Source organism: Drosophila pseudoobscura, chromosome 2 (genome assembly GCF_009870125.1).
Source record: "Drosophila pseudoobscura strain MV-25-SWS-2005 chromosome 2, UCI_Dpse_MV25, whole genome shotgun sequence".
Taxonomy (NCBI): Eukaryota; Metazoa; Arthropoda; class Insecta; order Diptera; family Drosophilidae; genus Drosophila; species Drosophila pseudoobscura.
In genome coordinates, this window is record NC_046679.1 from 12,950,321 (window position 1) to 12,977,631 (window position 27,311).

The window sequence follows — 27,311 nt, forward strand, 5'->3', positions numbered from 1 at the left end:
AAATATAGGTCTGTATGTCTGCCCACTTGTACGACTATAGGTATATTGATGTATTGTTTTTATGTGTTATATTGTTTACGGTTTACTGCTGTTCGGCACTTCTATTCCATACATTATTCATCCTATCTGCTATTTACTATTCTATTCTATTGATTTCCTTGCCAGACTTACCCTGACCCCCGACCCGTGGACGATTCCCCCGAATCGCATGTTAACTGCAGTAATATCCATTGAATATCCTTGATCAATCCTATGACTACATACAAACATTTGTGATCTTATCGTGTCTCAATATTTGCGCTTAAACAACGAGAAATTAAGTCTACAAAAAAATAGAACAAACGATTGAAATAAATTTTAAAAGAAATTTAATTATAATATCTAGCAGTAAACATTGACAATATAATTTAATACATACATACATATTTCAGCTATAATTATATTTGTATTCCACTGTTTTATCGTTCATACTCGTATATGCATTTGTATATGTATTTGGTAATTAATTACGTCAATTTACGTCTAAATTTGGCGAAGTTCTATCAGCAAGTTCCCCATATAATACAAATTTATGCATGGCTATAAATATCATTAGGTTTCCTTTCCTCTCCTCTCCTCTCCTTGCTCCTCTCCCCATTATTTAGCTAGAATTTTGCTACAATATATATGAAAAAAATACATAGTACATTATACAAAAAATATGTACCTGCTAGTTACATTTTGATTACTCGTACTCGTACATTCACTTTTTTGTTTTGTTTATCATTCATTTCATCTATTTGTCGGTTTTGGTGTTTGCCTTAATATCCGGTTTTTCTCTACTTCGATTTCGTTCGATCACTGCCAGGCGACATAAGCAAATTGAAAGTCTTTTTTTTTGTTGTTGTTTAAGTAAATTGATTAGTGCTCCTGTTATTGTAAGTAGTGTGCAGTGTGGAAACACTGATGGTCTTTCGGGGCTAATCGCTAGTAAGTAGTGCCGCCACTTGGTTTGGTCAGAGTTCAAGAAAAGAGCTAGTATGGAGGGACTAGAACTAGTTGTTGGGTAGGAGACTGCCTAAGTATTAATAGTACGAATAGTAGTAGTAGTAGTTATAGTAGTAGAATTGGTAGTCGTAGTAGTATTTAGCTTAAGGGGGTTTCTCTTGGCTAAAACTTTTAATTTTTTCTGCTAAAACTTACACATGTATTAAATTAACAATGATTTCTGACAGATGGAGAGACGATTTCAATTTCAAAATTAAATTCGAATTCAAACGGACGAGGGCGGTATCGGTATCGGTATCTCAGTGTCCCCCTCCACGCGTTTGCGGACTTGTGGATTAAGTACAGCTTTAACAAACAACAACAATGACTTAAGTTGTACGCAGAATGATAATAATAAATATATATTGTATGTTTAGAGTATGTGTGTATAATTAAGTATATATGGCATAACAATGAATGATCTCGTTACAATTACAAGATTGCTGAGCCGTGGCAGCCTTTCTGTATTTACAATTCATATCGAATATATATATATATAAATAAAGAGAGTAATGTAATGTAAGGTAATCGTAAAATAGTACACAATATTTAAAATAAGCCCGACTTACAAACCTAGTTAAACATTACGATTTTACTCTTAGTATTAACATAAATTTTACACAATAAATATCAATATATATATGGCATAGCACAGTGCAGTGCATATGCGTATACATATATATAAGTTTACATTTATAAAACTGTTTCGAACAGCCTCTTCGCGTGTGGTTTTTGTTCTCGTTTCTGTCCTGGCGATACGTTTCCTTTGAGCCAACGCCATTCGGGTGGTGTGGTCCGCTTAGATCCGGATGATGTCGTAGGCCTCCAAAGTGCAGATGGTTACATAGAATACCCAGAGGAACACCAGGATCGAAGCGCAGAAGTACTTGGATCCCCTTGGACCGCCCAGCTCAGCACCAATGTTCTTGTTCCAGCGCCGGGACATGATCACAGCGATGGCAACCAAAGCCTCGGCCACGAAGAGTCCCACAGCAAAGCCAATCCTGTCACAGGACGAGAATCGTGCAAGTATTCATTTTATCATTGAAATTTGAAAGTGTCAAAGGCAGACTTACGTTCCCGGCTCCACGTTGAAGGTCCCGCCATGGGACATGTGGTAAATGGAGGCAATGGACCAGGCCAGCCCAATGCCCAGGAATACGTTGACCGCATTGCTGCCCGTGACATTGCCGATGCAGTTATCGGCACCCTCGTCGTGCTTGGCCGCAATCATGCTGGCAAATGTATCTAAACCGAAACGAATCGAGTGTGAGGCATGTAAGAGTGTCTGTCGGGTGGGGGATCGCTGCCCCAGAAGCTTACCTGGTATGCTGGTGCCCAGGGCCACGAAGAGGATGGCTGTAACCGAATCCTTGATATTGAGGGCGCAACCGAAGTAGGAGGCGGCATCCCCAATGACGGCGGTGATGATACCAATGACAGTTATCGAAACCAAAAAGGTCACATAGCCGCCGGAAATGTCTAAGGGGAATAGAGTCATAGTTAGGAATAGAAACAGCGAGTCTGTAGGCCACAGTCTGCAGCCTGCAGCCTGCACAACGGGACTCACTTGTGGGCGGCACAAATGCAAAGAGAACCTTCCAGAAGAGGCAGACAAAGTGGCTGATGTAGCTGAGGCAGCTGGGCACCACCTCCTCCACATCTTCGTCCGCATCATCGAACTCACTTTCATCGGCTGAAAAATGCAAATGTTAGTTCGTTGTAATTCGATGATGATGTCATGAAGAGCAGCGGGCCGTTGTACCTGGGATGACGGTGAGGGCATCTTTGAACTGTTCCTTCCACGAGGATGTGCCAAGCACGGCTGAAGTATTCGCCTTGGCCACCAGTTTGTCGACAGTAGCCTGTGGGGACAGAGAGAGAGAGAGAGACACACAGACACTCAGACATTACTCATACGCACGTCACGTATACGCAAGAATAAAAAAGTCTGTCTAACAGACAGACAGGCAGAACACACAAAGTGTCATTTGGAGATTTACACACAATTAGGTGCTTATTTGCCTGGCACCTGAGGACCGGTTAGCCGTAACTTGATCTGGCAACAGGATAAGGATAGCCGCCTGTCATTATGGGTGTGTCTGGTGTGTCCGCCGGGTCCCGTGCACGCATTCACTTAACCCGATGTAAATGTGTGCTGGGATTTGGCTGTGATTCCCGTTGTTGTTGCTTAGCCGTCAAGTGAATTGAATTGCTTTTCATTTGCATTGTCCTTTGTCTCGGATCTAATCAAATCAAGTGTACGATACGTGCCCACCGGAGTTTCGGACTTACCCTAAATTCCTTGCTCTCTCGGATGCGGATATGGGAGGTGGACAGCTCTCCGTTCCTCGGCTTACTCAGCAGCAGGATGCGGTCCAGCTCGGTTAAATCCTTGGTGTTCTTCTTCTCCACCTCTTGGATTTTAGCTTGAAGTTCATCGTCTGGCCAATGGCAGCAGAAGCGGCGTCGACAGGGAAGTAAACGGAAATTTAGATCTCTGCCACAAAATCGAGTTAATCTTCGACTTCGCATGCAACCAAACCCATCATCCCCCCCACAACAGAGTATCTTAAGCATACATGGCACAGGTATAGATATAGATAGATAGATAGATATTGAAACTGATATTGATATTGGGTGTGTGTTTGCATCCAAAAACGATAGTGCGGTGCGGTGGAGTGCTACGGATAAATGGAGCAAACACAGAGGTGGACAGATAGGTAATCGGGTAGGGTGAAGCGGACAGTGTCACATGGAAATAGCCAGCCAATGGAAGAGAGAATAAAGATTAAAGCGGAGTCGCGCGCAAAACATATAATTATCCGATATGTATACATAGATTATATTGTACTTCAATTTAATTTCCAATTCAAATAGAACCGGAGGAACGCACACGCCACAATTAGCTGAAAATGGTAACCAATTAAAAGCATATGGAGGTACAATACATAAAAGGATGCGGGCTGAAAAAAACAGAGAGAAGCCTCAACTGAAGTTGGATTCGGGGAAAAGCTACACAAAGATAGATAGATACACACACAGAAAATACGAGTACACATGGAAAATTCAATGAAACGCTCAAGTATCACGCCCACATATCCATTTAAAGAACGAGGAGTACTCGTGTGTTCTTGTGTTCTTGAGCGTTTCAATGAGTTGGCAAAAATACTTATGCTAAATTGCCCGTCAGGATGCAATTGAGTGGAAAATGGAAATTGATAAACTGCATATTAAGCAGACACATAAAGACACATACAGATACGAGTATATATATGTATAAAGAGAAAGAGAGTGAGAGAGAGAGTGGCATGCAGAGAGGTCACATATGTATATGGGGACATAAGGTCTCAAGATATTAATGACTCACAGGTATGATCTCCAGTGTGTTCGTGTTTATCTATAGACATCGACATGACAGGTGGATGGAGGTATCAAGGGGGTAGTAGAGTTCAGATAAATCGGTTTTTAAAATGTTGCATATGTGGCTTCAACAATCTCTTTCTAAATATTCAGTTAACGAATATGCCTACGACTGCGTGATGGTGTTGGTGGTTACTGGATGATATTTATCCTTTTACCTTGTTGTTATGCTGGAGCATTTCTTGACTTGGTTAAGGGGTTACACATTTAGATAGCTGGGCATATACTTATACTTTCCGATTCGATTAAGCTCTAGATAGACATACATACATATAGAGTATGAGCAAATACAATATATGTATGCAATACACGTTGACAGCAGTGGAACGAACGAACGAGCGAAAGATACGGAAACACACATCGACATGGATTACACAGTTAGGGTTAAAATCAAAAGCCGTACACGATCATTAGGGACTATAATGCTTTAAAATGTTGCCTTAGGTTCTAGAACACACACAAATCGAAATACAAAGAAAAAAATATAAGAATTATGGCAAAACAATAACTCAAGGACATATATCAGTTGTTTTTAATTCGTAAATACGTTCGAGATCAAATTAGATACGCAGTGTAGCGTGTATATTACTTACAAATCGATTTGGCGATGCAGAGGCGTGTGTTTGATTGGTGTGTTATCGATATCGTGTTCGAAATTCGAGTTCAAGTTCGAGCAGCAAGTCGGGGCACAGGCACACAACAGGAGTAGGAGCAGAAGAAGCGTAGAAGGGCACAAGCGCGTAATACAAATGTCCGCCGAGCATAGAGTATAACCAAAAACATTACCCAAAAATTGTGACCCACGACCAACTTTATTTCAATTGAAGACGAAGCCCGACCGATTGCTTGCTCTGTTCGTTATTCATTTTGTTTTCTTTTCTTCGAATTTATTAGCACAAGTAGCTGGAAGCTTGTTGCATTTATCAAGTGCGTGGCTGCTGCGTCGAAAAAGCGCAATTGTTCTTGGATGGTTACAGCTTGAATGCAAAATGCAGAGACACAGAGATACACGGCATACTCAAACACAAGCACAACACATATAGATATGGACACGGATACGGATACGGATACGGATACATATACGGTTTTCGATACTAATACGGATACGCATAAGACATAATTCTGATAATGTATACGACGTGTGTGTTAATGGACAAAAGGATCAAATAAAACCAAAAAGATATGACAATGAGATTGGCTACTAAATACTTTCATCTTTCTTTTTCGCTTATCGTTTTTCGCTTATCGTTTATCTTTTCTTGACATTCGTTGTACTTTTTTGCATATTCTCGATTAACTGAACACTCGAAATTGTTGATCTCGAAGATATGGCAAAGAAAGACGTGTACATACCAAAAAATCGATGGAAAAATGATTCCTTATTAAAGTCATCTGCGTGAGGGTTGAACGTGTGTTTCATTTGGCAATTACGTTGTGGATTAGTTCGATTGGATTGGAGAAACAAGTGTGAACAATGGGTATATGCTTAGTTTAGTCATGTTATATGTCCACAAGCAAATGTCTCGATGGGTCAACAGAAATAAATACTTAGGATCAAAGTGCACAGTGCTTAAGGTGGTATGGGAGATGGAAGGAATGGAATGTGTGTGGGTTTGGGTTGGGTTTCTTTCGGTTTTGTTTCGGTTTGGGGTTTACATAGATGCGAGTGAAGAATGCTATGTTCAAACTTCGATGGGAACATTTAAGACACTTTAAGAACCTATTGCTAAAATCTAAACAGATATGGGAAAACGGGAACGGTAACGGGAACTGGGTTTTGGGACACATAAAAAGGCATCTACTCGTGGGTGGTGGAACATAAGAACATACACAACACCGAAACGAAACGAAATACGTAACTAAAATGTGGCTATTTTTTGTTGTTCAATATAAAAGGAAGGAACCAAATGAATTTGCACTTTTTTGGCCGCAATTTCCGCACTCGGTGAAACAAAGAAAAGGACCAGAAGGAAAAATGATGTGTTGCACGGGGCAACCATTTTCAAGGGTTTTTCTTTTCGAAGAAACCGAAACCCGAATTTGTTGACCAAATTGGAATTGGCATTTGTGTAACTTTCTTAGCATTTTCCGCTTCACGTTTCCACGCTGGAAACGTTCTGCGTTTTGTTCGCTTTTCTTTTTGCGCTTTCGTGTTCAATTAAAATAAAATTAATTAATGCACAATTCAAGGCTTACGGTAGTGAAGGGAATCTAGAAGCATAAAGAACACAAATTAAAAGACCAAAAAGTATAAAAAGAACCCATGATAGAAGTCGATAGAAATATAGGATGCGACCAGGAGACACACATTTTGTCTCAATTGAAATTCAAATTCAAATTGGAATTTCCAATTGACAGACAATTTTTAGATTCTATTTTTTTTGTCATCTTTTTGTATTTTCTTGCCTGTTCTCAATATATTTGGGTTCAAAGGGGTCGAAGGAGTGGAAGTGGGTTCTCACATTGGTTTTTCACAAGTGGAAAGGAGAAAGTGGAGTGTGGAGAGTGGATGGAACAGTGTGGGGGTTTTCCCTGGGAATTAATCTCCCCGGTGACGCCTGTTGAACTTTTTACCAAAAAAAGATGAAAACTTGTGCCTTCTTCGGGTGCACTTCTACGAGTACGCTGGGCTGCTTCGAGTAATTTGGTTAGCATTGTCAGAGGGGGGAAGTGGGGCTGTGAGTTTGGATTGTGGATTGTGGGTTGTGGGTTTCGGGGAGGGTTGTGGATCTAGGACTCGGTCTAGGACTCGGTGCTGTAATGCAGCTGGAACGCGCTGTGTCAGAGGCCAACACTCACCTGGTGCCAATCGTGGTATTCCGATGTGGACCTTGAAGCTGACATCCTTCTCGTAGCTGCTCTCCTCCAGAATGAGTACTTCGAAGTTCTTTCTGCAAATGCAAAGAGTATTAGCACAGAGTCACCAAATCATTGCCTCATGGACAGTGTCAGATGTGTAATGGACTGCCCAGAAGCCAAGAGCCATGAGAGCCATACGAGCCATGAGGCTTTGGCTGTTTGATTAATGCCCTTGCCTTGGCTAAATGGCCGCAATCTTGACACTCGAAACAGAGCTCCGAATTTATTAGCCAGCATTACGTTTCTGTGTGTGCTGCGACACTATGGCCCCGCACCGCCCCCTCTATTGGCTGTAAATAAAAAAATACGTATACGCCCCAGTGTGCACATAAATATTGGCATTATTCATGTGGTGCCGGGGCTGCTGTAGTACTGTGTACTACAAATGTGCACCGCATTGGGCACCACATCAGAGAGTGAGTCAAAATTATAATTGCTTCAAGGAATTTACGTATTTTTAGCCATAAACTCGACTATTTGTTGGCCCAAACACATCCACCAAGCAGCCACCAGCCACCAGCGCGATAGCGATATCGATAGCGTCGAGTGGCCAAACAGAAAACCTTTAAGATTTGTGTATGTACTCGGTATTCAACAGTTGCATTCTGGCATTCTTTCCTCCTGGCATTTGGCGATTTTCCTTTTCGCACAAACCAAGTGCAAACGAAGGTCAACTCCCGCCCACATCCACAGCACCCAGCACCACCCACTCTAATTCCTCCACTGGACAGGGTCAACTTTAACCTTTCTGTATTCAGTTTTCTGTTTTCTGCTTGGTGGGTTGCTTGGTTGCTTGGCAGCTGCTTTTCTTCCGTTCGAATGCCTTTGCATTGGTCTCCATTTTCGCTGGCGCCATGCGTGGGTCGCACCGCACAGTCACCTGTTTATGGCTTTGACCGACCTGTTTTTATGGCTACAAACAAATGAAATGCGGCTGTACAGTGGACACCAGCCTTTCATCGGGCTTATCCGTTCACGTGCAGCCGCCAGATTTTCCGAATATTCCCAGATGATTACGTGATGGTGAATGGTGAATGGCGAATGGCTTTCAGCGACGCCTATCGACCACCTGTCCCGTCCCTCACCCCACTCGGCAACAAGTCCGGCTACTCACGTGCTCGGCCACGGAGCGAACAGCACAATAAATCTATAAAATTTCTTACTGGCCGACCATCGTAAATAAAAGCACGCCTCGGACTAAGGAATTAGAGGCGTATTAGATTTGGGGCGATTCTGGTGTTTATGGAGCCGCCACCTCTGGCCGCCTATCTTATCGCAATCTGCATCGACGGGACGTGCAAATGCCAGACCGCTCTCTGGGCAGACTGCCCCTGTCCGAAGCCTACGCGGGCCAGTCTACAGCAAGATGTTCCTCCGAGCAAACGCCGTTCTGATCGCCGTCGGGCTTCTGTTCCTGCTGGCCAGCCCCAGTCCTAGTGGGGCAGCGCCGGAGTGCCTGCGCGGCCCGGAGCAGTGCCGGGAGCGTAGTATGCATCCGGATCTGCCGGAGCCGAAGCGAGCCATTCGCAAGGTGGACGGCGAGGAGACCAACGCCTTCTGGCGGGAGCAGGGTGTGGAGTTCATCAGGAAGCAGCTGGCCACAGAGCCGAACAAGCGTCAGGCCAAGAACGTGATCCTCTTCATTGGCGATGGCATGGGTGTGACCACAACCTCTGCGGCCCGCAACCTAATCGGGGGCGAGGAGAAGTCCCTCTCCTTCGAGAACTTCCCCTACACGGGCCTCTCGAAAACCTACTCCGTGGACAAGATTGTCCCCGACTCGGCGTGCACGGCCACCGCTTATCTGTGTGGGGTCAAGGGCCAGGAGGGCACCATTGGCGTCAACGGAGTCGTGCCCCGCACCGACTGCACGTCCATGCTGGACGAGAGCACGCACGTCGACTCGATCGCCAAGTGGGCCATGGATGCGGGCAAGTGGGCGGGTCTGGTGACCACCACCCGCGTGACCCATGCCTCTCCCTCCGGCGTCTACGCCCACATTGCCGAGCGGGACTGGGAGAACGACGCGGAGGTGATCTCCGACTGCGGCGCCGACTCGGGTATCCAGGACATCGCCTACCAGCTGGCGCGCGGCGAGGTGGGTAGCAAGTTGAAGGTGATCCTTGGCGGCGGACGCAAGAACTTCGTGGACTCCACTCTGTCGGAGGAGGGAAAGCGCACCGATGGCCTCGACCTGATCGAGGAGTTCAAGGCGGCCAATGCCCAGAACGTCTTCGTGGACACCGTGGACGACTTGATGGCCGTGAACGTGACCACCACCCAGCGCCTGCTGGGACTCTTCAACTACGATCACATTCAGTACCGCATGGAGACGGCGGAGGACAGCCCCCAGCCCTCGCTGGAGCAGATGACGCGCAAGGCCATCGAGTACATGAGCCAGAGCGAGCAGGGCTACTTCCTGTTCATCGAGGGCGGTCGCATCGACCAGGCCCATCACAAGAACATGGCCCGCATGGCCCTGAACGAGACGATTGAGTTCTCCAAAGCGATTGCCGCCGCCCAGGAGCTGACCAACGAAGAGGACACCCTGCTGGTGGTCACTGCGGATCACTCGCATGTGTTTAGCTATGCAGGATATGGGGTAGGACGTCACTCAATCCTACTTTGGTCCCTCAGAGCCTAGACTTATATGGGGTTTATCTTTTTCAGTACCGCGGCGAAGACATCTTTGGCAAGGCACCCGTGAACGGAAACGACGGCCAACCCTATATGGTCCTGAGCTATGCCAACGGTCCCAGCTACGAGAATTTCTACGACACGGAGACGAAGGAGCGCAGGGATCCCACCACCGTGGTGACGGGCGCCCACGACGACCAGTTCCCCTCGGGCGTGCCTATGTACGACGATTCGCACGGCGGCGACGATGTGGCCGTCTATGCTGTGGGTCCCTGGTCGCATCTGTTCACCGGCGTCTACGAGCAGAGCACCATCCCCCACCTGATGGCCTATGCCGCCTGCCTGGGCGAGGGACACACCATGTGCAGCACGTAGTGGCAGGAGGGGATGGCATGCCGCCTGCCCATAACAATTAAGTTTGAAGCTCATTAAATCCAGCGAGCGGCATGGCATTTGCATTCGCCTGCACTCGAGTTGATTATGCGAGCGCAGACTGCAAATTGAATTAAAGCGAAATGCCAGGAAAACTCTCTCTACTTAGCTCTTAACTGGGTTACTTTCTCCACCCGTTCCGTGTTTCGAGGCGGTGTCATGGGGGAGTGGAGCAACATCATCCATTCCCCATCCTCCCTCGTAATTCACAATTTGAAACTCATCAGAGCTTTGATGGGAGTTCTCGGTCCCTTGCGTGTGCACGCCAAAAGTTTGTTGTTTTTTTGGGGCCAAACCTTCCTTCAGACGAAGCCGACCCAGAACCCGAAACGAACCCTTGGAAATGTGCAAATTTCTGCGTTCGGCCTCCAAAGAGCTGGCGCCCCCCCATTAGTGGGATTAAAGAGCGCTGAAGGAAGGAGTTTTTAAAATTGCCTATTTGCATTTTGAATTCTAAATACTGTACTGCATGCAGATCCAATCCAGGCAATTAAAACAATTACACCATCGTGCGTCATTGAGGGCTGGGGAGCGACCTTTTTGAGTAAAGCGGAAAAATTGCTCACAAATTGGCGGTGCAAAAAGAAGAACCCTTTCTGCCAACCAGTCTGTGCGTGTGTGTGTGTGTGTGTGTGTGTGTGGGTATTTCCATTTCCGATTTGATTGAACGCTAAATTATATCCGCCACACAGACACAGAGACAGACAAACTAGCAAATTGCAACTGGAATAGGAATTGTGTCAACGTATGGGTTCCCCGTGTCCCGTGCCCCGAGTGTAGCGTATGCCAAGACCTCATTTCCCTCTCTTCCTATGAGGGCTATTAACCCAACCAATGTGTAACCGGTCGGGGGGGAAGGGCTAGGAGCTAACCTCAAAACTTTTGCCATAGCCCTTTTCCGGCCTCTGCCCCTGTCCCGCCATTCGTCGGCGTTGCCCTGACATTCAATGCTAATTTTTGCTGTATTGCCTATGCCTGAAGCACTTCCGCCGTTTGATTTCAATGGCAACGGCCACATCGCTGTCGTCCATTGTTAACCAACACACACACACACACACACGCGCGAACATAGATGGGTATGTGTATGTGTATACACATGCCTGAATGGCTTGCGCTTAACGCGTCTATTGATTTTGCAAAACTATCAAGTGAGAAGCCAGAGACCAGAGACCAGAGACCACGACCAGAAAAAGCAGACAGACGAACGTCAGCCAACATTGTGGCGACCAAATGCGGCAAAGTCAAAGCCAAGGGAGAGGGAGAGGCCTACTAAGGGTAGCGTAGGATAGGGCCAGAGTGTGGTCTGGGAAACCGCAGACACTTACACCGACAACCATGTGCCATGCGGGCACTCATACGATCATCAAAATCTGAATCTGATTAAGATTCACACTGATTAAAATTAAGCGTCAGTTCATGAGGCAAACAACAGCAGATATATCCCCAATTTAGACCCTGTACGAGACGAGACAATTGGCTTTGAGTGTTAGGCTGTAAGCCGACGATTATGGGGCTCATCCACAGCCATCTGCCACAGATCCCACACAAACATACTGGCCTGGGCTGATTGATGCCACAGCTCTGGGTAATAATCCACACAAGAGTCCGAGTGCCATGATGGCAGTCAGATTTCCGTGCTGCTCCTAAGCGCCTCAATTACCTGCTGCTGTTGGTGCTCCTGCTCGTGCTTCTGGCTGGCATGCAAAATCCTTCAGCCATTGTCTACTGGTGACCCCTGCCATGCCCATATGGTCAAGCACACATAATAGCATTACTTAGTCAACACAAGGGCGAGGCCGACCTCCACCCTGCCACCCTGCCACCCACAGACAGGGACAACGACAACGTCTACGAATAGGCGAATGGGTTGGGGAAATCGGGTGCGGGTGGGGGTGGGGATATGTGAAACAGTGGGGGCTTCGGAAACTTTTGCTTGAAAATAAAATTAAAGAAAATACAGCAATTTGCATAGCAATGAGCAGTGCACAAGGGAGTCCCCCCAGAGTTGGCAGTTAGGGGATCTGAATGGAAAGTGGAAATTGTGGTCTGGGGGAGGGATAAGGTATGGGGGCTTAGGGCTGGTTTCTAACCATTAAACCCCAATTGCCAACTCAGGGAAAAGTTTTACCTTTTGTTGGCAAGCCACCTACCTCCTCCTCTTCCTCCTCCTCCTCCTCCGCCCAATCCTTTGGGCTCCTATCTTACCGCTTATCCAGCCACCCACTCCGCGGTGAGCTGTCGCCTGGGGTTTGGGCGGAGGTGGGGCTTGTTTTTCAAATGACGTTGCGGCTGCATATCATATTATTGGGACACAGTGTGTGGCATTTTAGGTTTTGAATTTTAAATTTTAGATTCAAGGAAATTGCCCGAGTCACCAGGGCGCACCTGCGGCCAGAAAATGGCTTAAAATCCGTGACCGGCCCGAGTGCACAATCCATTCGATATTCACGGACAATGCCATCTGGCTGGCCGACTAATATTAGCCTTTCCATAACTAATGTGGCTCTGGTTTTAATGGAATTTCCAGCAAAAGTCAGGATGCGCGGGCGGAAATTCCGCCAGGTATTTGAGCTGGCAGATTGATTGCCCTTTTGGGCATTCAATTAAATCTCACCTGACCCCACCTGAGCCTATGTACACGGCAAGCAATTATGAGTTGAGTGTTGAGTGCCGCCTCTCCGGCGGGGACTTTGACGATGACCGAGTGAGGAGAGCAACAGGTGGCGACAGCCACAGAGGCCCCCTGATATTATGGTAATGACAATCACTTCTCCGCAATTGCTGTCTATGGATCAATAATTCAATAATGCTGCATCACCGACATGCATACTTAATGTCTTCAAGTGGCCTGCCTGCCACGCGCTGCCGCTCGGCGCTGCCGCTCGGCGCTGCTGTTGCTGCCACCGGCTGTTGGCGGGTGTCGAGTGGGCGCCGCTGGGAAAGTGCAAAGTTCAAGAGCGTAAATTTAATAAATTGAAAATGAAATTGTGTTTACTTTTGGAAAGTCAATCATCGCTGGTCGATGTGGAGGTTGCTGTTGTATCAGTCTATCAGCCCGTCCAATATTGACCGAACGAGTGCCGGATTCATTTAAAATTTATGGCAAGTACATGTAGCCGACGATGAAGTACAAATATTCGATGCCCCAAGCCACCGGCCAGGCCACGTCTCCCACGGAAGGCTGCCTAATGAGCTGCAGGGCTTTATTGGCTGCGGCAGAGTGGCAGTTAAATTGAGCCCTAATTGGGCCAGTCCATCAAAATGTCAGTCCTGAACGGCTTGTGCAAACATTTCATCGATCCCCGGCGGCACCTAAACGGCGACGGTGAGCAGAGGAGCAGAGGAGCCGTGGGGGATCCCCGAGTAAAACCTTCTATCTGCTCAAAAATCAAATCGTTTCGCCTTATCTGGCCCCCGAAAATAGAATGTTGTAAATCGCTTTGGCGATGCAAACATTCCGATAGGGCCAAATAGGAATGCATGTTCGACAAATGAGCGTGACAGCCTGGTGCAAAGCAAAGCAAAGCAAGGCAAAAATTACCCCGAAAGCGGGTTGTCTGTCGCCGACAAAGACAACAAATTACACTTGTTGAGGCGCGAAATTAACAAAAACGCAAACACAAACACAACACTCCACTGCACGGGCACAACAGTGGTCACAATCGAATCGGGTAAATAATAACCCGTCAGCAGAGTACGGGCCCGGCAAGACAAGGGTGCAAAATGGCGTGGCGTTGGAGCAGCAGGTGACATGCAGGTGGTGTGGCCAACAGCAGGACAGGGGAAAGGATGTGGAAACCAGCGAAGCCTGTGACAGACGCTCCGGGCCTCCCCGGAGACCAGCGCACGTGGCCCTGTCCTCCGGGTTGGATAACAATTTAATTTAGTTGCTCCTCTGGTTGTTTTCATCTTCAAACTGAGCGCAGAATGCTGTTCCTACACAGTTCTAGGAAGTATATTTTAGGTACGAGTCTTTATGCCCATACACCACCCCATACACCCCACCTCTATGTGGTGGAAAGGTAAGACCAGAGACTCTTAGAGTACCAAGATGTTGTGTGACTCAAATTACGGGTACATTCGTGATATTAAAACCCATGGATTTTCAACGTGATGCACATCCGAGTAGCTCCACAGTCCTTGGCAGCAGGGATCTTTTCAGAACACTCAAAAACCGCACATATTCCACCATATCTATCGTATACTTTTATGCCTCCTTTCTTTATGCCGTATCAAAGACTATAAAATAGCAAGAAATAGCATCAGGGATAAATTCCATTTCAATTTTCGTTCGATGCTTTGTGGTACGACGACTTCCAGCTGAATCGGTTCCCAGAATCCAACAACAAAATGCACAGTCCTTGGTGAGGCGCCCCAAAGACTTACTGCGCGGTCCGAAAAATGCAACAACAAAATAAACAGTAACTGTATATTTGCTGGCAGTGTGTACACACATATTTATACTCGTAGTCTTATCATAAAATCGCTGATGGCATTGAGAATGGTGGGAGATTCTAGGAAATATTCTCCCCCAATGGCCCAGGTCCGTCGTTGTTAATCAACTCAAATCTCTGTGTGTTGATACAGACCGCAGTGAAAACAACCAAATAAAAACCGACCGAAAATTGCGGTCTGCGTTTGTTATTTTTGCGCTTCTTCTCACATTCTGGGTTGTGTTTTGCAGGAGTCTCTGGCGGAACGCTGACGCTGACCATGACAAAAGTTTCCACAGCAAATAAACGTGAGATGTTTTTTCTGGAATTCTAAATTACCTTTTAATTGGCTACAGCTACTCATACGGTCCAACACACGGGTTCATCTTCACGTTCGGGCGGGAACATGTGGCAGCATGGCCCAGAGATTTGGCCATAAAATGCGCTGAACAGGCTCGCGCACAACCCTCGGATGAACGTATAAGCGTATAAACGTATACTCGTATGTTTTTGATGTTTTTGTTTAGACAACGTGTTGTGTTTGTCGGGTGCACACACAAAGCCCAGGGGGGGAGAGGCAGATGCGAGGCATGGCCGGAGATGCCATGTCGTCTGAGTAATAATTCATTCATTAAAAGGCAGTAAACACCACACACACACACACACACACACTGTGGCATCAGAATTGGGTGAAAATATTTTGCGGAAATGATGGAAAACTTGGGGAAGGCTGGGGCATAGCTGGGGTTCATAATTACCTACTTATTGAGTCTGTAATTGCAAAAGTTGAAGTAATTGCTTCAATGAACTAAGAATTCATAAGGAAAACTTCTCGCTTTTCCTCACCCAAAGGAGCAGCATTCACTGGCCTCCTGTCCGCCTTTGTGTTGGCCAGGAGCAGGAGGACTTTACAAAAAGTTTTCCACTCGTCTGGGCTGGGGCTTCGGAACAAAAGGAAGGAGCCACAGCAATTCATTAAAGATTCCTGATACGGCCATGAGGTACGTCTTTTGTTCTGTGTGTTCCGAGAGTCCTGCCTGATCTGGCCCCTTAGCCATTCGCTTGAATGCAAATCGAGTGGAAGAGTAATCCCCCCCAGAGGCCAACTCTGAACCAATATAAATCACAGAAATAGCCAACAAATCCCGCAATTGAAATTGAAAAATTCCAAAGTGGAAATCCTAAATGGCTTTCAGTTCTTGGAGAAGCTCTTATGGCTATGCACTTTCGTTGGTCCGATCTGAGCCACACTTTTCTATTCATTTAAGGCAACAAGATGGCCTAAGTGCTGTGGCATGTTTATGCTGGAGGTCCCTGCCTAATTGGGTGCGCGATGAGTCAGCGATGAGACAGCCGAGACAGTGGGGCCTCTCAGGCGTGCCAGGTAATTTGTAATGATGCTCTCCCTGGCCGCAGACAGGTGGGAGGCCTTTTCTCTGGTCTTGCCTGCCATTTTCCTTGACTTTCCTTTGACCTGGCCCAGCCATCAGTCACATTTAGTTGACGTTTTAATGAAGAAGCCAATGTGAAGGCAGCAGAGCAGAGCAGCAACCTTGAATCCTGGACGGGCACAGAGAGATCAAAGTGCTTCGCTAACATAACTCACAATCAGTCCTGTCATGGCATGTGTGTGGATGTGGATGTGGATTTTGATGTGCGGAGGTGACCTTTGACATTGCCTGTGTGCTGTTTCATCATTTGAACGAGCGACAGTTCTGGTTCTGGCCCTGGTTGGTCTGTCACCAGCAGCTGCTGCTGCTTTATCGAGTTGTTAGCCACAGTCTGACGATACTACAAAGCGCTGCAAAGCACACAGCAGGATGCTGCATGCAACGGTTTGACATTTTCACAAGATTTACACAGCTTTGCTCACTCCAGCTCCAACTCCAGCTCCAGTGGAAATGTTCGACTTGAAGGCGATGATTGTGAGGTTGCAGATGGTAAAGAGGCAGCTGTCAGAAAGAGCAGACATGCTCGCACAATCAATAATGGTAATGTGCATTTTTTCCAATCAAAAATAAATCGGTATACACAAACGCAGGTGATGGGTAATCGGAATTCCATCTGAGCTTGATTAAAGGTGATTTTTTGAAATATATATTGAGTGTGCGGAACAGCCCCCATTGTTAACTAAAAAAGATTTATTTCGTAGCTTAATTAATCGAAATACCTTTTACTACCGGTATTAAACACTTTATTATTGCGTTGTTCGACCATTTGCTTTTGGTTTTACCCGATTTTCATGCGTGTATATTTATAAATAAATACTTTCATCTGTTCTCAATTATGTAAACGCATTTTGCAAAAATAAACATTTTCCCAATTGATGGCGGGGGCCAGAAGTACTTAAGCCACCGAAATTGCTTTCCAAATTTAAGGCCGCTGCTTCAGAATGTTCCTGTTATTAGAAAACTTTCTTATACGCGTAGGTCTTATTCAATTTTCCCTGCCATTGAATGCGAAAATCGAAATTTTATTTCGCTTTACTTTGCAGTTGAACAAGCGTTTTAAAGCGTCTTAAATTATACTTTCGGCAGAGTTGAAGAGCAGGTTGCCAGGGAGGGGCTTGGGGTAGCCGTAACCCTAAACCCCTTTCGGGAAGGTCGAGAGCAACAGATGCCCCAGGCCTTCGGCTGCTGCTCATCTCGATGTTGATGAAGCAGCTCCCTCCTGTTGTCGAGGATGTCATAATAATAACAAGCAAAAACAAAAGTAACCAAAATCCTCGCAAAACACAGACTCCCCGGTGAGCGACCGCAGCCAAGGATCGAGGGGGGGCTCTGTGGAGGCCCAACAACGATTCAGGCTAACGACATCAAGATAAACACGAGAAATTCGAACCCAAGCCCCAAGAAGCAGCAACAGCAACAACAACAACCAATTGACATTGGCTAGGATGGACGGACAGACAATTTGCTGCCTGTTGCCGTTCGTCGGTAATTTATATGCCGAGCGAAGAGCAAGGACCCAGGCGGAGGCGGAGGCCCAGGCCCAGGCGGAGGCCCAGGCACGAGCACGAGCACCCCAAAGCAAATTGAATCGCAAATAAGAGACTCGACTCGCCCCTGATTGAACCAATCGAATGGTAGATACTCTCTCTCTCCTAGCGAATATATTGATTGGGCTCTATCAGCGATAGGTATTTGTCTTTCCTCTATTGTGTCTTATCTAAATGAAATCATAGTTTTGGCTCGGCTCATAGCCATCTGAAGTGCACTCAAAATTCCACACAACCTGTTGTCCACGAGGAATTGGCGACTCATGACAGTCAAGCAAGGATTGCCTGAGTGCCTTCGAATGGGGCTTACGGGAGGCAAAGGCAAAGGCAAAGGCGAAGGCATTGTGGCTGTTTGCTCGTGTTCACGCTCACATGGATGGGAAAGTTCTGGCAGTTAGGCAGCTTGCCACAGACCGTGACTGCCACTGCCACAAGCTCAGCCAGTTGGAGACAGACTTCGCTTACTTGTCAAGAAGCGGCAGTAGCTGGGGCAATTTTCCCGCCGGCCACCGGAAATGTTACATGAAAAGTGAAAGCAAAAACCGCACACGAGAGGATGATAGCTTGTAAGTTGGTTGGATTTTTCGCCCACCCGTATCCCTTGGTGTTCTCTGGGTGGAAATAGCATAAATTTCAATTTTAGATTATGTGTGCTTAATAAAATATTTGCTCTTATCTTTACTTGAACTCGGAACAAGGACAAGGGGGATCCTTCCTCTGTATATCTTTTATGTTTGACTTTTATATGCCTGGAAGTGGGTTCATGCACGTCCAGGGATTGTGTCTATCAAAGAGCCTCACCCTGGAGACTAGTTCTTGAAGATGCTACCTTTTGTGGTATTTTTTGGGCCACGTGGCAAGCCGCCTAAACTGTGGCTAATTAACAAATGCCCCCGACATCTGTCTGGGCGGCGCCTAATGGAAATGTCTGCTGTCTAAGCTCCTCTCCTGACCCTCCCGACCCTTCGCCGCCTAAAGGATGTTATCGTTAATGCGGCGCAGAAAAGTAGGCTATGAATTTTAGCTTTTATTTTCAGGAAAGTCGAGCTCTGTCTGCAACGCTGCAACGTGGCAAGTGGGGGGTTATTTAAGGCCCTATAACTCAATCTAAATGTCCCCTGGCCCCTGGTCCCTCTCCCCTCTCTATTCCCACGCCACCAGATTATACAAATTTATGCAACAGTGTTGGCACTTTGTAGACCGCCCCTCCTTCTCCCTGTTGGGGCTCTGTTCTTCTTTTTTTTGCTGTTCTACCGTAGAACTTTATGGCATTACGGTCGGGCGCTGAAGCTACCGCCTCTTCTGCTGCTGTTTTTTATGATGGCCAACTACATGGCTGCTGCTGCTAGTGCTGTTGCGCATTTCCGCTGTCTGAAAGCTGGGAATTACCACTGGTTGTGGGTGTGTGCCACTGGTTGTGTGTGTGTGTCGTCCCAGTGGAGGGTGTGTATGTGGCGGATTTTGATTTTCATTAAAACAGAAACAGCAGCAGAAGCAGGCCAGAGCAGAGAAAGTTATTGTGGGCGAAAAGGAAATTTATTGCAGCCACAGACCCAAAGCCAGACCAAAACACATTCACATCCAAATCAACTTCAAAGTGGATTTGCGAGCAAAATTTAATTTCTTCATTTTGTTCACGCTTGTCTGCCTGCCCGCCTGCCTGCTCTTTAAATTCCACGTCCCACACTTTCGCTTTAATGGGCATTTAAAAATACATCAAAATGTGTTTAATTGTGCGCCCTAGTTTATGGCCAACTTTCACTGAATACTCTTGAGGCACTGGCGCTTCCAGTATCCAGGTTCCGAGTAGTGAAGACTGCACTGGCTGACAAGCCAAATGGGCCCCAGGGATCCACAGATCGAACAGCACTAGGGGGGAGACTGGCCTCCTGCCACCGAGCATGCGGCGGTACTGACGAGGCCAAAGGCGGCGAAACTGGCAACATTAAAAACAAACATTATTACCAAAGCCACCGCAAGGCATTCAACTTGAGTGGCTGTAAATGCTGCCAAGTATCCTCAAGGATTGCTAGGACCCAGAGACGGAGAGCGGCGAAAAGGAAAAGAAAAGGAAATTTATTGGGCCAGTGGCTACGTATACAATGAAACGTTTTAAAACTTTTCCGAGTAATTGCAGAGAGAGAGACAGAGAGGGAGCTAGTGCATCCATGGAGGACACCAAACCAACATTCAAAAGTATTCCAACTGTCTTTGCAAATGGCAAAACGGTTTAAGCACTGACTTTCCCCGGCTAAAAGCTTAACGACCACTTTGGGAGCATTTCAGCCACGTCCTCGTCCACGGGCAAGTCCACAACTGCTTGTACGTTCCCCCTGGTGTGGCACGGCATCGTTGCCACTTCATTCCTTTAAGTTTTCCCCCGTTGACGTTGACAGGTGGGGAGGTGTGCTCTCCTCTAATTGTCTGCGCCGTTTTGGTTATTACTTAATAATGAAAAAACCTCAACAATTTATGTTATGCCTGAGCGGGACGTGTTTGAAACAATTTTGCGCCAGTGCCGCAGTTGAATGTGGCATGGTGGCGAGTCCCTTCCCCAGAGGGAGAGAGAGAGAGAGCGAAGATAAAGTTTTGGCAGGGAGGAAATCCCCCACATTTAAAACCAGCACTCTCTGTGATCTAATTAGCCAAGTAAGAAAGTCCAAAATGGTCCCAATTAGGGAGCCTTCAAATTAAAGCAACTGCAAAGGAAGCAAAGGACAGGGCCTTGAGGGATCTAGTGCTAAAAATAGTTCACAGGAGTAGAGCCAGAGCCGATAATTGACCTTTAAGTTAGGGCCACACTGAGACACACCAATGTGTACTTTGTTTCCCTTACTAAGCTTTGAATGAATAACGTTCTACGTCTTCTTTTCTCGCAGTGCACTTGTCTGCCTAATTCCTACCATATGCTGCTCATTTGGCAGGACTATAAATCATCCTCGAGCGCCTCCCAGCTCCTCCTGTCTGGGCCTGGCCAAAACTGACTTATATTTGTGGTCATGTTGCGTGCTGCCAGTCAGTTTCGGAAATGGACATGGACATGGACATGGCTCTGAGGATGAGGACGAGGATGAGGCCCGCAAAACATATGCAAAACAAGTTAACTAAGTGTGGCTGTCGTCTGCGAAATGTTTCATCACAATGAATAAATTTTGCAAAATTAATTACAGCTTGGTTTCGGGATCTGTTCAGGTCTGTTTTCTGTTCTGTGCTGTTTTTGCCTTGGTGCTCGCTGCTCGCTGCTGTGTTGGGTGTTAATGTTAATGCCTGGCAGGGAATTGTTACGCGTTGTCGCACAGCACGCAGCCAGGACAACGGGGGAACCAAGCACACAGCAGGATATATGCACACACACACACACACATACATAATAGATTCATGAGTCGAGAACAGGTGGTGCCAGGCAGTGCAGAAGCGCTGACAATGCTATTTGGGAGTGGAGTGGGGGCGGCCATAAACCCATCTCCCGAGTGTCTGCCATTTTGCAGTGAGCATTTTGCCAATGCCGTCTGGCAGGTGGTGTGGCAATTAAAAGACCCAAATTATTTCAACTTTAATCGATTCGAGGCGCACTATCTTGCACGCACGGCTTCTGTGCCCGTCAATTCCCAGAGCGGAAATTGCGAGTTTGCTGAAAGACTCCGTTGGGAGTTCGCATTGCGTGACCCGGGGGCCGAATCGTCGCGGTGCTAATCGCAACAATAGTAGGTCACTTCAAGACATATATAGGTTAATATTCTTCGATATGTACTCACTCTGTTTCATTGTTCTCGAAGATCAGTTCGCCGCGTACGGGCTCAAAGTCTTTACCACCGACAGCGGTCTCGTCTTCGGTCCAATATGGCACAATGACGGTGCCACGAGCGCCGGAATAGCGCATGACAGTCACCTCGTAGAGCCCCACCGATTCGCTGGTCTCAAAGAAGGAATCGGTGAAGGCGAAAATGCCGGCATGATCGTCGTCCAGGATCATTACGGTGGCGATCTGGGGCACCGCTAGAATCACATTTTCCGATGGGTTGAACAGACGGATGTAGAAGCATTCGTCCTCCTCGAAAATGTCGTCATCGATGACCTCGATCTTGAAGCGCTGCTCGTCGACGCCCGGCGGGAAGCAGAGCGTTCCCTTCTTGCCAATGAAGTCGGTGCCGGCGATGGCTGTGCCGTCCTGGGTCTCGTACTCGACGGTCGAGTAGCTGTGGATGTCGCCGCGGCGCACGATGCGCACCTCGAACTCGCCACAGTTCTCCATGACCGTGTAGTGGCCCGGCTCGAAGTACACGCGGGTCGGCTGCTCGTCCTCGTCGTCCTCCTCGCTCGCCTGCAGGCTGGCCTTCACCTCGGTGAGATCGCTGTGGGCGCGCTCCTGGATCTTGCGCATGAGATTGCCGCTGCCGACCATCTTGCGGGTGGCCTGGACGCGGTAGAAGGCGCGCGACTTGTTGCCGCGCGAGATAACCTGCTCCTGGGCCATCATCTCCAACTGCTCTAGCTCCGCCTCGGGGTACTTTTGCCTCAGCTCCGACAGCACGGTGATGTACTCGCGTCGCGCTTCGTCGAAGGCCTCGGCATCGGAGTTGCGAGTAGACTGGAAGCCGACAGACAGGGGATGGCGCCCCTTCTCCGCATCCATCTCGACCTGGTCGTGTTCGCCGGCCACCACGGTGCCGCGCTTGTTCACGCGGAAGTTCTTGTCCATGTACTTGTAGACGAGCATGCGGCGCTCGGCAATGTAGGCCCAGATGACGGTGATGGGGAAGAAAAGCAGGGTGACAAGGGCCTCCCACACCTCGATGATGCCCGGGGAGGTGACGGAGAGGATGACCCACAGCCAGACATAGGCAAAGATCGAAAAGGCGGCGGTGACAATGAAGACGCGCAGATGCCTGATCCGACGCACCTCTCCCGCTGGTATCCAAATCATGCACACGGCAATGATCATGAACAGGTTGTAGGCGGCGGAGCCGACGATGGTGCCCGGTCCTAGGTCGCCGCTCTCAAAGTCCTTGGCGTAGATCTCGATAACGGAGAGCAGGATCTCCGGGGCACTCGATCCCAGAGCCATCAGCGTGAGATTGGCCACCGTCTCGTTCCATATGCGCACGCTCATCGTCTTTTTCTCGTTGTTGGGTCCGCGCACCACCACAGTTCGCTCTATGGACGTGATCGCCTCGATGGCCGCCATGAACCGATCCGCGATGATGGAGACCCCAACGAACAGATACACCAGTATCACGAAGTAGACAAATCCTCGTATCAGACGATCTCCCAACGAGATGTTCTTCTGCGGCAGCCACAGGGGCAATACCAGGCCCTGGCTGCACTCTCGAATCTCATTGCCCTTTTCCTCGAGCTTCTCTTCTTTGTATGAAATCTCAGTCTCTCCCTGTCCATCATCATCTGGCGCCTGCCGCAGCCGTCGACTGTGAAAGGGACTCTGGTCTTTTAGGCTGAAATCGCTCCTGTTAAACGACGACCTGTATGATGCTCTCGTCTCGTCAGCCTCCTGGACCTTGGCCAGAGACTGGGCTGTAGCATAGATGAAGAACACGAGTAGGCCGCCTGTGATTATGGACTTTATGAGCAGCTTCATGGCGGAGCAGTCTCTGGATTCAGTTAACAACTAATTTGGTAGTGCTGGCTCGCTTGGGGCTTCGCTCTGGAAGTGTGGGAAGTGGGAACTGGAACTCCTCTCTTGGCTCTGGATTTCTGGATTCTGGAAGCTTTGTTGCGTTCGATTTGGCTGTGTTTGAAGTTCAATTCTTCTCTGGGCTTTGTGCTGGTGCTCTCTGGCTAGTGCTGATTTCTCTTGATGCTGAATGCTGATGCTGAATGCTGAGTGCTGAGTGCTGGGGGTGGTTGACTATGACGTAGGACCGCGAGGTGGCATTCTCGCAATGGCACGTTTAACACTTTGACGCAGTTGGTCCGCCGCTGCACCTGCAATCAGAGAGAGGGTGGAGAAGGAGAAGGCGTGACATTAGTTGACTTGCGCTTATTATAATGCCTATTCTTGGGCCAACTATTTCGGGTGCATTGCATCACGAATGTCGCGAGGCGAGGCTCGCAGACGGCAATGCCACTGCGAAGGTTGTGCGAAGGCCCACAAATAGTCGCTAGACCGGGTAGAACGACCCATCCAGATGGTCGCAGATTGGGGGCGGATGGGGGGCGGATTGGGGGCGCCCTGCCCCGAGCTTTGCCGGAACAGAACTTTTGTTTTTCAGCTGTTTTGTGTATTTACACAATAAATAAATTAAATGCCTAAATAGTCAGCATAAAACATAAACAAAAATGCAGTAATAAAAGCGGCACAGGCTAGTACGGCGGCACAAAAACTGCGGAAAAGCTAGATGCAAACAAAGGTCGCTTTTCCCGGAAAATGGAAACGCAACAAAAGTTGGTTGCAAACTAAAATTGTAAACTGAAAAGTGCACCAAATTGCAAGACAAATAAATTATCTACCAACGAATCGATACAAAATGCCAATAACGGATATTGTGGGCACACAAGCAGCGGAACCAAAAGCAAAATAAACTATAATTAACGGAACATTAGCGGTAGATAAAAGCAAAAAGGAGCCTTTGATTATATCTCTCGATACCCTTGCATTTCAAAAGCTCCTTTGAGGGCTATCAGAGGTCCATTTACATGCATATTAAACTCGGAAAAGATATCTACACACGGAGAAAAAAGCCCTGAGAACCGAATAGTTACACTTCGATTAAAAAATATATACCAATTTATTCCCACCAAGAGTGGAAATGGTAAAGAAAAAGGAATTTAAATTTGACCATAAATATGAAAATATATATTAAATCTTTATTTATTTAATTTAAAGTGTTTTTATTCAGATTAAATGTATGTAGATCGTGTAAAATTCCCGTTTCAATTACCTCGATTATCTTAAAATATTTGGTACTAAAATTCCCGGTTCATACAATACATTTATTTTTAAATCAAAGTGAATTCTATGTAATTTTACTTTTTGTATTTAAAACCCGAAAATTTAATTTAAATATGGGCTTATTTTTTTACTATTCCATTTTTCTCTGAGTGTACAAAAATAATAAGCTGCAAAATGCTTAAAACTTTTCTGAGAACAATAATCTCTATTTATCCTAAAAACTGACGGGCCATAAGGGTTCATAGATACAGGTAGATGACAGAAGGATGGGGCTATACTATTTCCTCTAATGCCTTGCCAAAAATCTCCTCAAAATGACAATACCTAGAGTAAGGGTATATTAAATTGAACATAGCCAAACCGTAACGGTGGACAGAACCAAGAAGAACAACAAGCGACCAAAGTGACTGACAAGACAGACCATTATAAATGCATAAAGATTGCCAAGAAGGGATAGCAATAGGAAGGAGGATAAAGCAGAGAGGAAGAGAAAGAGACTAAAAGAGCGGCACACACACCTACACATGTTTGGGTATGTATGTATGCATTTTTGATGCACATGCAGACAGTTGACAGCTGGCAACACTGAGGCGCCACAGCAGTTGGCTGTGAAGCGGGGTGGGGTGGGGTGTTCACAAGACTTTGATAACTTTAAATAACACAAAGCCAAGCAGAAAACTGCACATGAGACGTCTGTATGCTGCTGCACAGGGGGGGGAGGAGGTGGGAGCTCCGTTAACGGTTCGCTGAATTTAACTTTCTGCATAAACAGACATTTGTTTGGCATATTTATAGTCGCGTTTTTCCTTGGAACTGTCAAACTTGATCAAACACATCAAATCAGTTGTATGCCCGATGCGAAATTCCATAAATCAATATGTACATGCAAGTCTTGATATGCCCTACACTTTAAGACGAATGCGGTTAAGATAAGATTGAAAGTACGCTGAAATATTACTGATTGAGCACTGAACTGATAAATCTACACTGACATATTTTTGAATGGGCTTCCAACCTTCCAGTTCGAGCAGTTAGAGAGCTAAAAGTCCATGGTATATAGTATACCCTACATCTCGCACTTTACATATTAATTGTATCATATTAAATCACTTTTATATCCATCATATACTGTGGTAATATTTGTTCCGGCTTCGAAATCCGATAAATCAATATGCCCTGCCGTTTATGGCGCAGGGGCTAAGATAATCATCAACGTTTGCATTAATTTAGCAATTACAACAAGAGCTGACAGCAGACGGCAGCGTAGCAAAGCAGAGATATAGATAGATAAAGAGCGGGACAGATAGAGAGTGTGAGAACGCCGTAGAGCGACAGGGAGAGGGAGAGAGTGAAGAAGTGAAGACGAGGCAAGGGCAAGCAGACGAATAGACGCCCCTGGGAGCACAGAGCGAACATATGCTGGGGCAACAGCTCCAATTTTTCCTGCTGCTTTTCCCTCTCTGTCTATCCTCTCGCCTCCTGCCGGAGCCCAGCCATTTCTCCACCTTCCAGCGGCAAATTGCATTTGGCCATTATTGGAAAATTGCTGCACGTCGTCGCCAGGTTGAGAGATTGCGAATTAATTAAAAGCCTGCGCCCCCGGGCGGCTGCTGCAGCAGCTTGGCTTACATTTCTCCTCTGCCCTCGGCCCGCTTATCGTGTCAGGTGTTCCGAAATTCCGCTACGATTTTGATTTTCCTGCGGGGGCTTGATTTATCACCAATGTTGGGCCTGACTGACTTTAAGGGACTGTAGAATTCGAAGCACGCCAATGACACTGTACGGCATATACTCGCACATATTATAATTTTAACAAAGACTTTTAAATTTAGCACCAACAAAAAATAACAGAATTTTCGATCGAACGCGCCGCGTCTCGCCAAGGACTGAGACTGAGACCGACCGCCGTGAATATGAGTGTGTATGAAAATGGGAATGGGAATGGGAATGGGGGAATGCGAATATGTAGGAATAGGAAATAGATGAGCGGCGGGCAAGCAATCGAACGAACTAACGGAACCAGCGAGCAGTGGCAGAGGCAGAGGCAGACGCAGAAGCAGAGGCAAGGGCAGAGCTACAGCAGAACAGAACAGAACATCGTGCAAACGAACGGCACTTTGTTTACGTTACGTTTGCGCGCCGTTACGTTGCGCCATTTACGTTGTTCTGGTTTCTCAGTGCTTCTGGGTCGATCAAATTTGTTCGATATTTTTGGCAAGTTCAAGCACAAGGCAAAGGCAAAGGCAAAGCCAAAGGCACGGCAAATCACATTCGGCATTCGTAAATCGTCTAGTAAATTAAGTTACAAAGACATACAGCACTTTTGCGCGGACCACGCAGAGACGGGTTGGTATGGACGAGTGTGTGTTTATGGGCGTGTAGGTGGTTGTGCCAAATTGGCTGTTAAGTAATTCCCAGTACAGATGTTTATATTTAACTCTCCCAAAAGTTCTGTTATTCGTCTGCCCTGACCGAGCTAGCAGCGATTTGAGATTCCATTTTTTTTTTGCATTCGCTTGGCATCCAACGCACGACTAATCTGCCACTGTACTCGCACTATCCTCCCCACATTGCCACCTGGCCACCTGTCGGTCTG

General features: G+C 46.9%; 2 protein-coding genes across 13 annotated transcripts in view; one reads left to right on the plus strand and one right to left on the minus strand.

Annotated features, from left to right (window-relative positions):
• Positions 1-628: 628 nt before the first annotated feature.
• Positions 629-27,311, minus strand: part of Calx (sodium/calcium exchanger 3) — a 35,990-nt gene continuing 9,307 nt past the window's right edge. For 3 of the 12 annotated variants that reach the window (XM_015181817.2, XM_015181807.2, XM_015181816.2), the window contains exons 2-12: positions 21,564-23,748; positions 7,249-7,340; positions 6,646-6,660; positions 5,803-5,841; positions 4,397-4,426; positions 3,322-3,470; positions 2,792-2,891; positions 2,597-2,722; positions 2,350-2,508; positions 2,103-2,274; positions 629-2,030 (exon numbers count right to left, since the gene is read on the minus strand). In XM_015181817.2, coding sequence (XP_015037303.2) covers positions 1,826-2,030; positions 2,103-2,274; positions 2,350-2,508; positions 2,597-2,722; positions 2,792-2,891; positions 3,322-3,470; positions 4,397-4,426; positions 5,803-5,841; positions 6,646-6,660; positions 7,249-7,340; positions 21,564-23,401 — 2,925 coding nt within the window. In that variant the 5' untranslated portion in view covers positions 23,402-23,748 and the 3' untranslated portion in view covers positions 629-1,825. Of the gene's footprint in view, positions 2,031-2,102; positions 2,275-2,349; positions 2,509-2,596; positions 2,723-2,791; positions 2,892-3,321; positions 3,471-4,396; positions 4,427-4,851; positions 5,038-5,802; positions 5,842-6,645; positions 6,661-7,248; positions 7,341-21,563; positions 23,749-26,344; positions 26,669-27,311 lie in introns of those variants that run through there. The other 9 variants (XM_015181808.2, XM_015181814.2, XM_033377281.1 and 6 more) reach the window with 9 other exon arrangements.
• Alp5 (Alkaline phosphatase 5) lies at positions 8,532-10,481 on the plus strand. Its single transcript, XM_001358574.4, has 2 exons — positions 8,532-9,910; positions 9,979-10,481. Exons 1-2 carry the CDS (start codon positions 8,675-8,677, stop codon positions 10,318-10,320), a joined length of 1,578 nt encoding a protein of 525 aa, XP_001358611.3. The 5' UTR covers positions 8,532-8,674; the 3' UTR covers positions 10,321-10,481.

Coding starts and splice junctions, on each gene's coding strand:
- Alp5 (XM_001358574.4), top strand. CDS start 8,675: ATGTTCCTCCGAGCAAACGCCGTTCTGATCGCCGTCGGGCTTCTGTTC. Junction 9,911..9,978: donor TTAGCTATGCAGGATATGGG/GTAGGACGTCAC, acceptor TATCTTTTTCAG/TACCGCGGCGAAGACATCTT.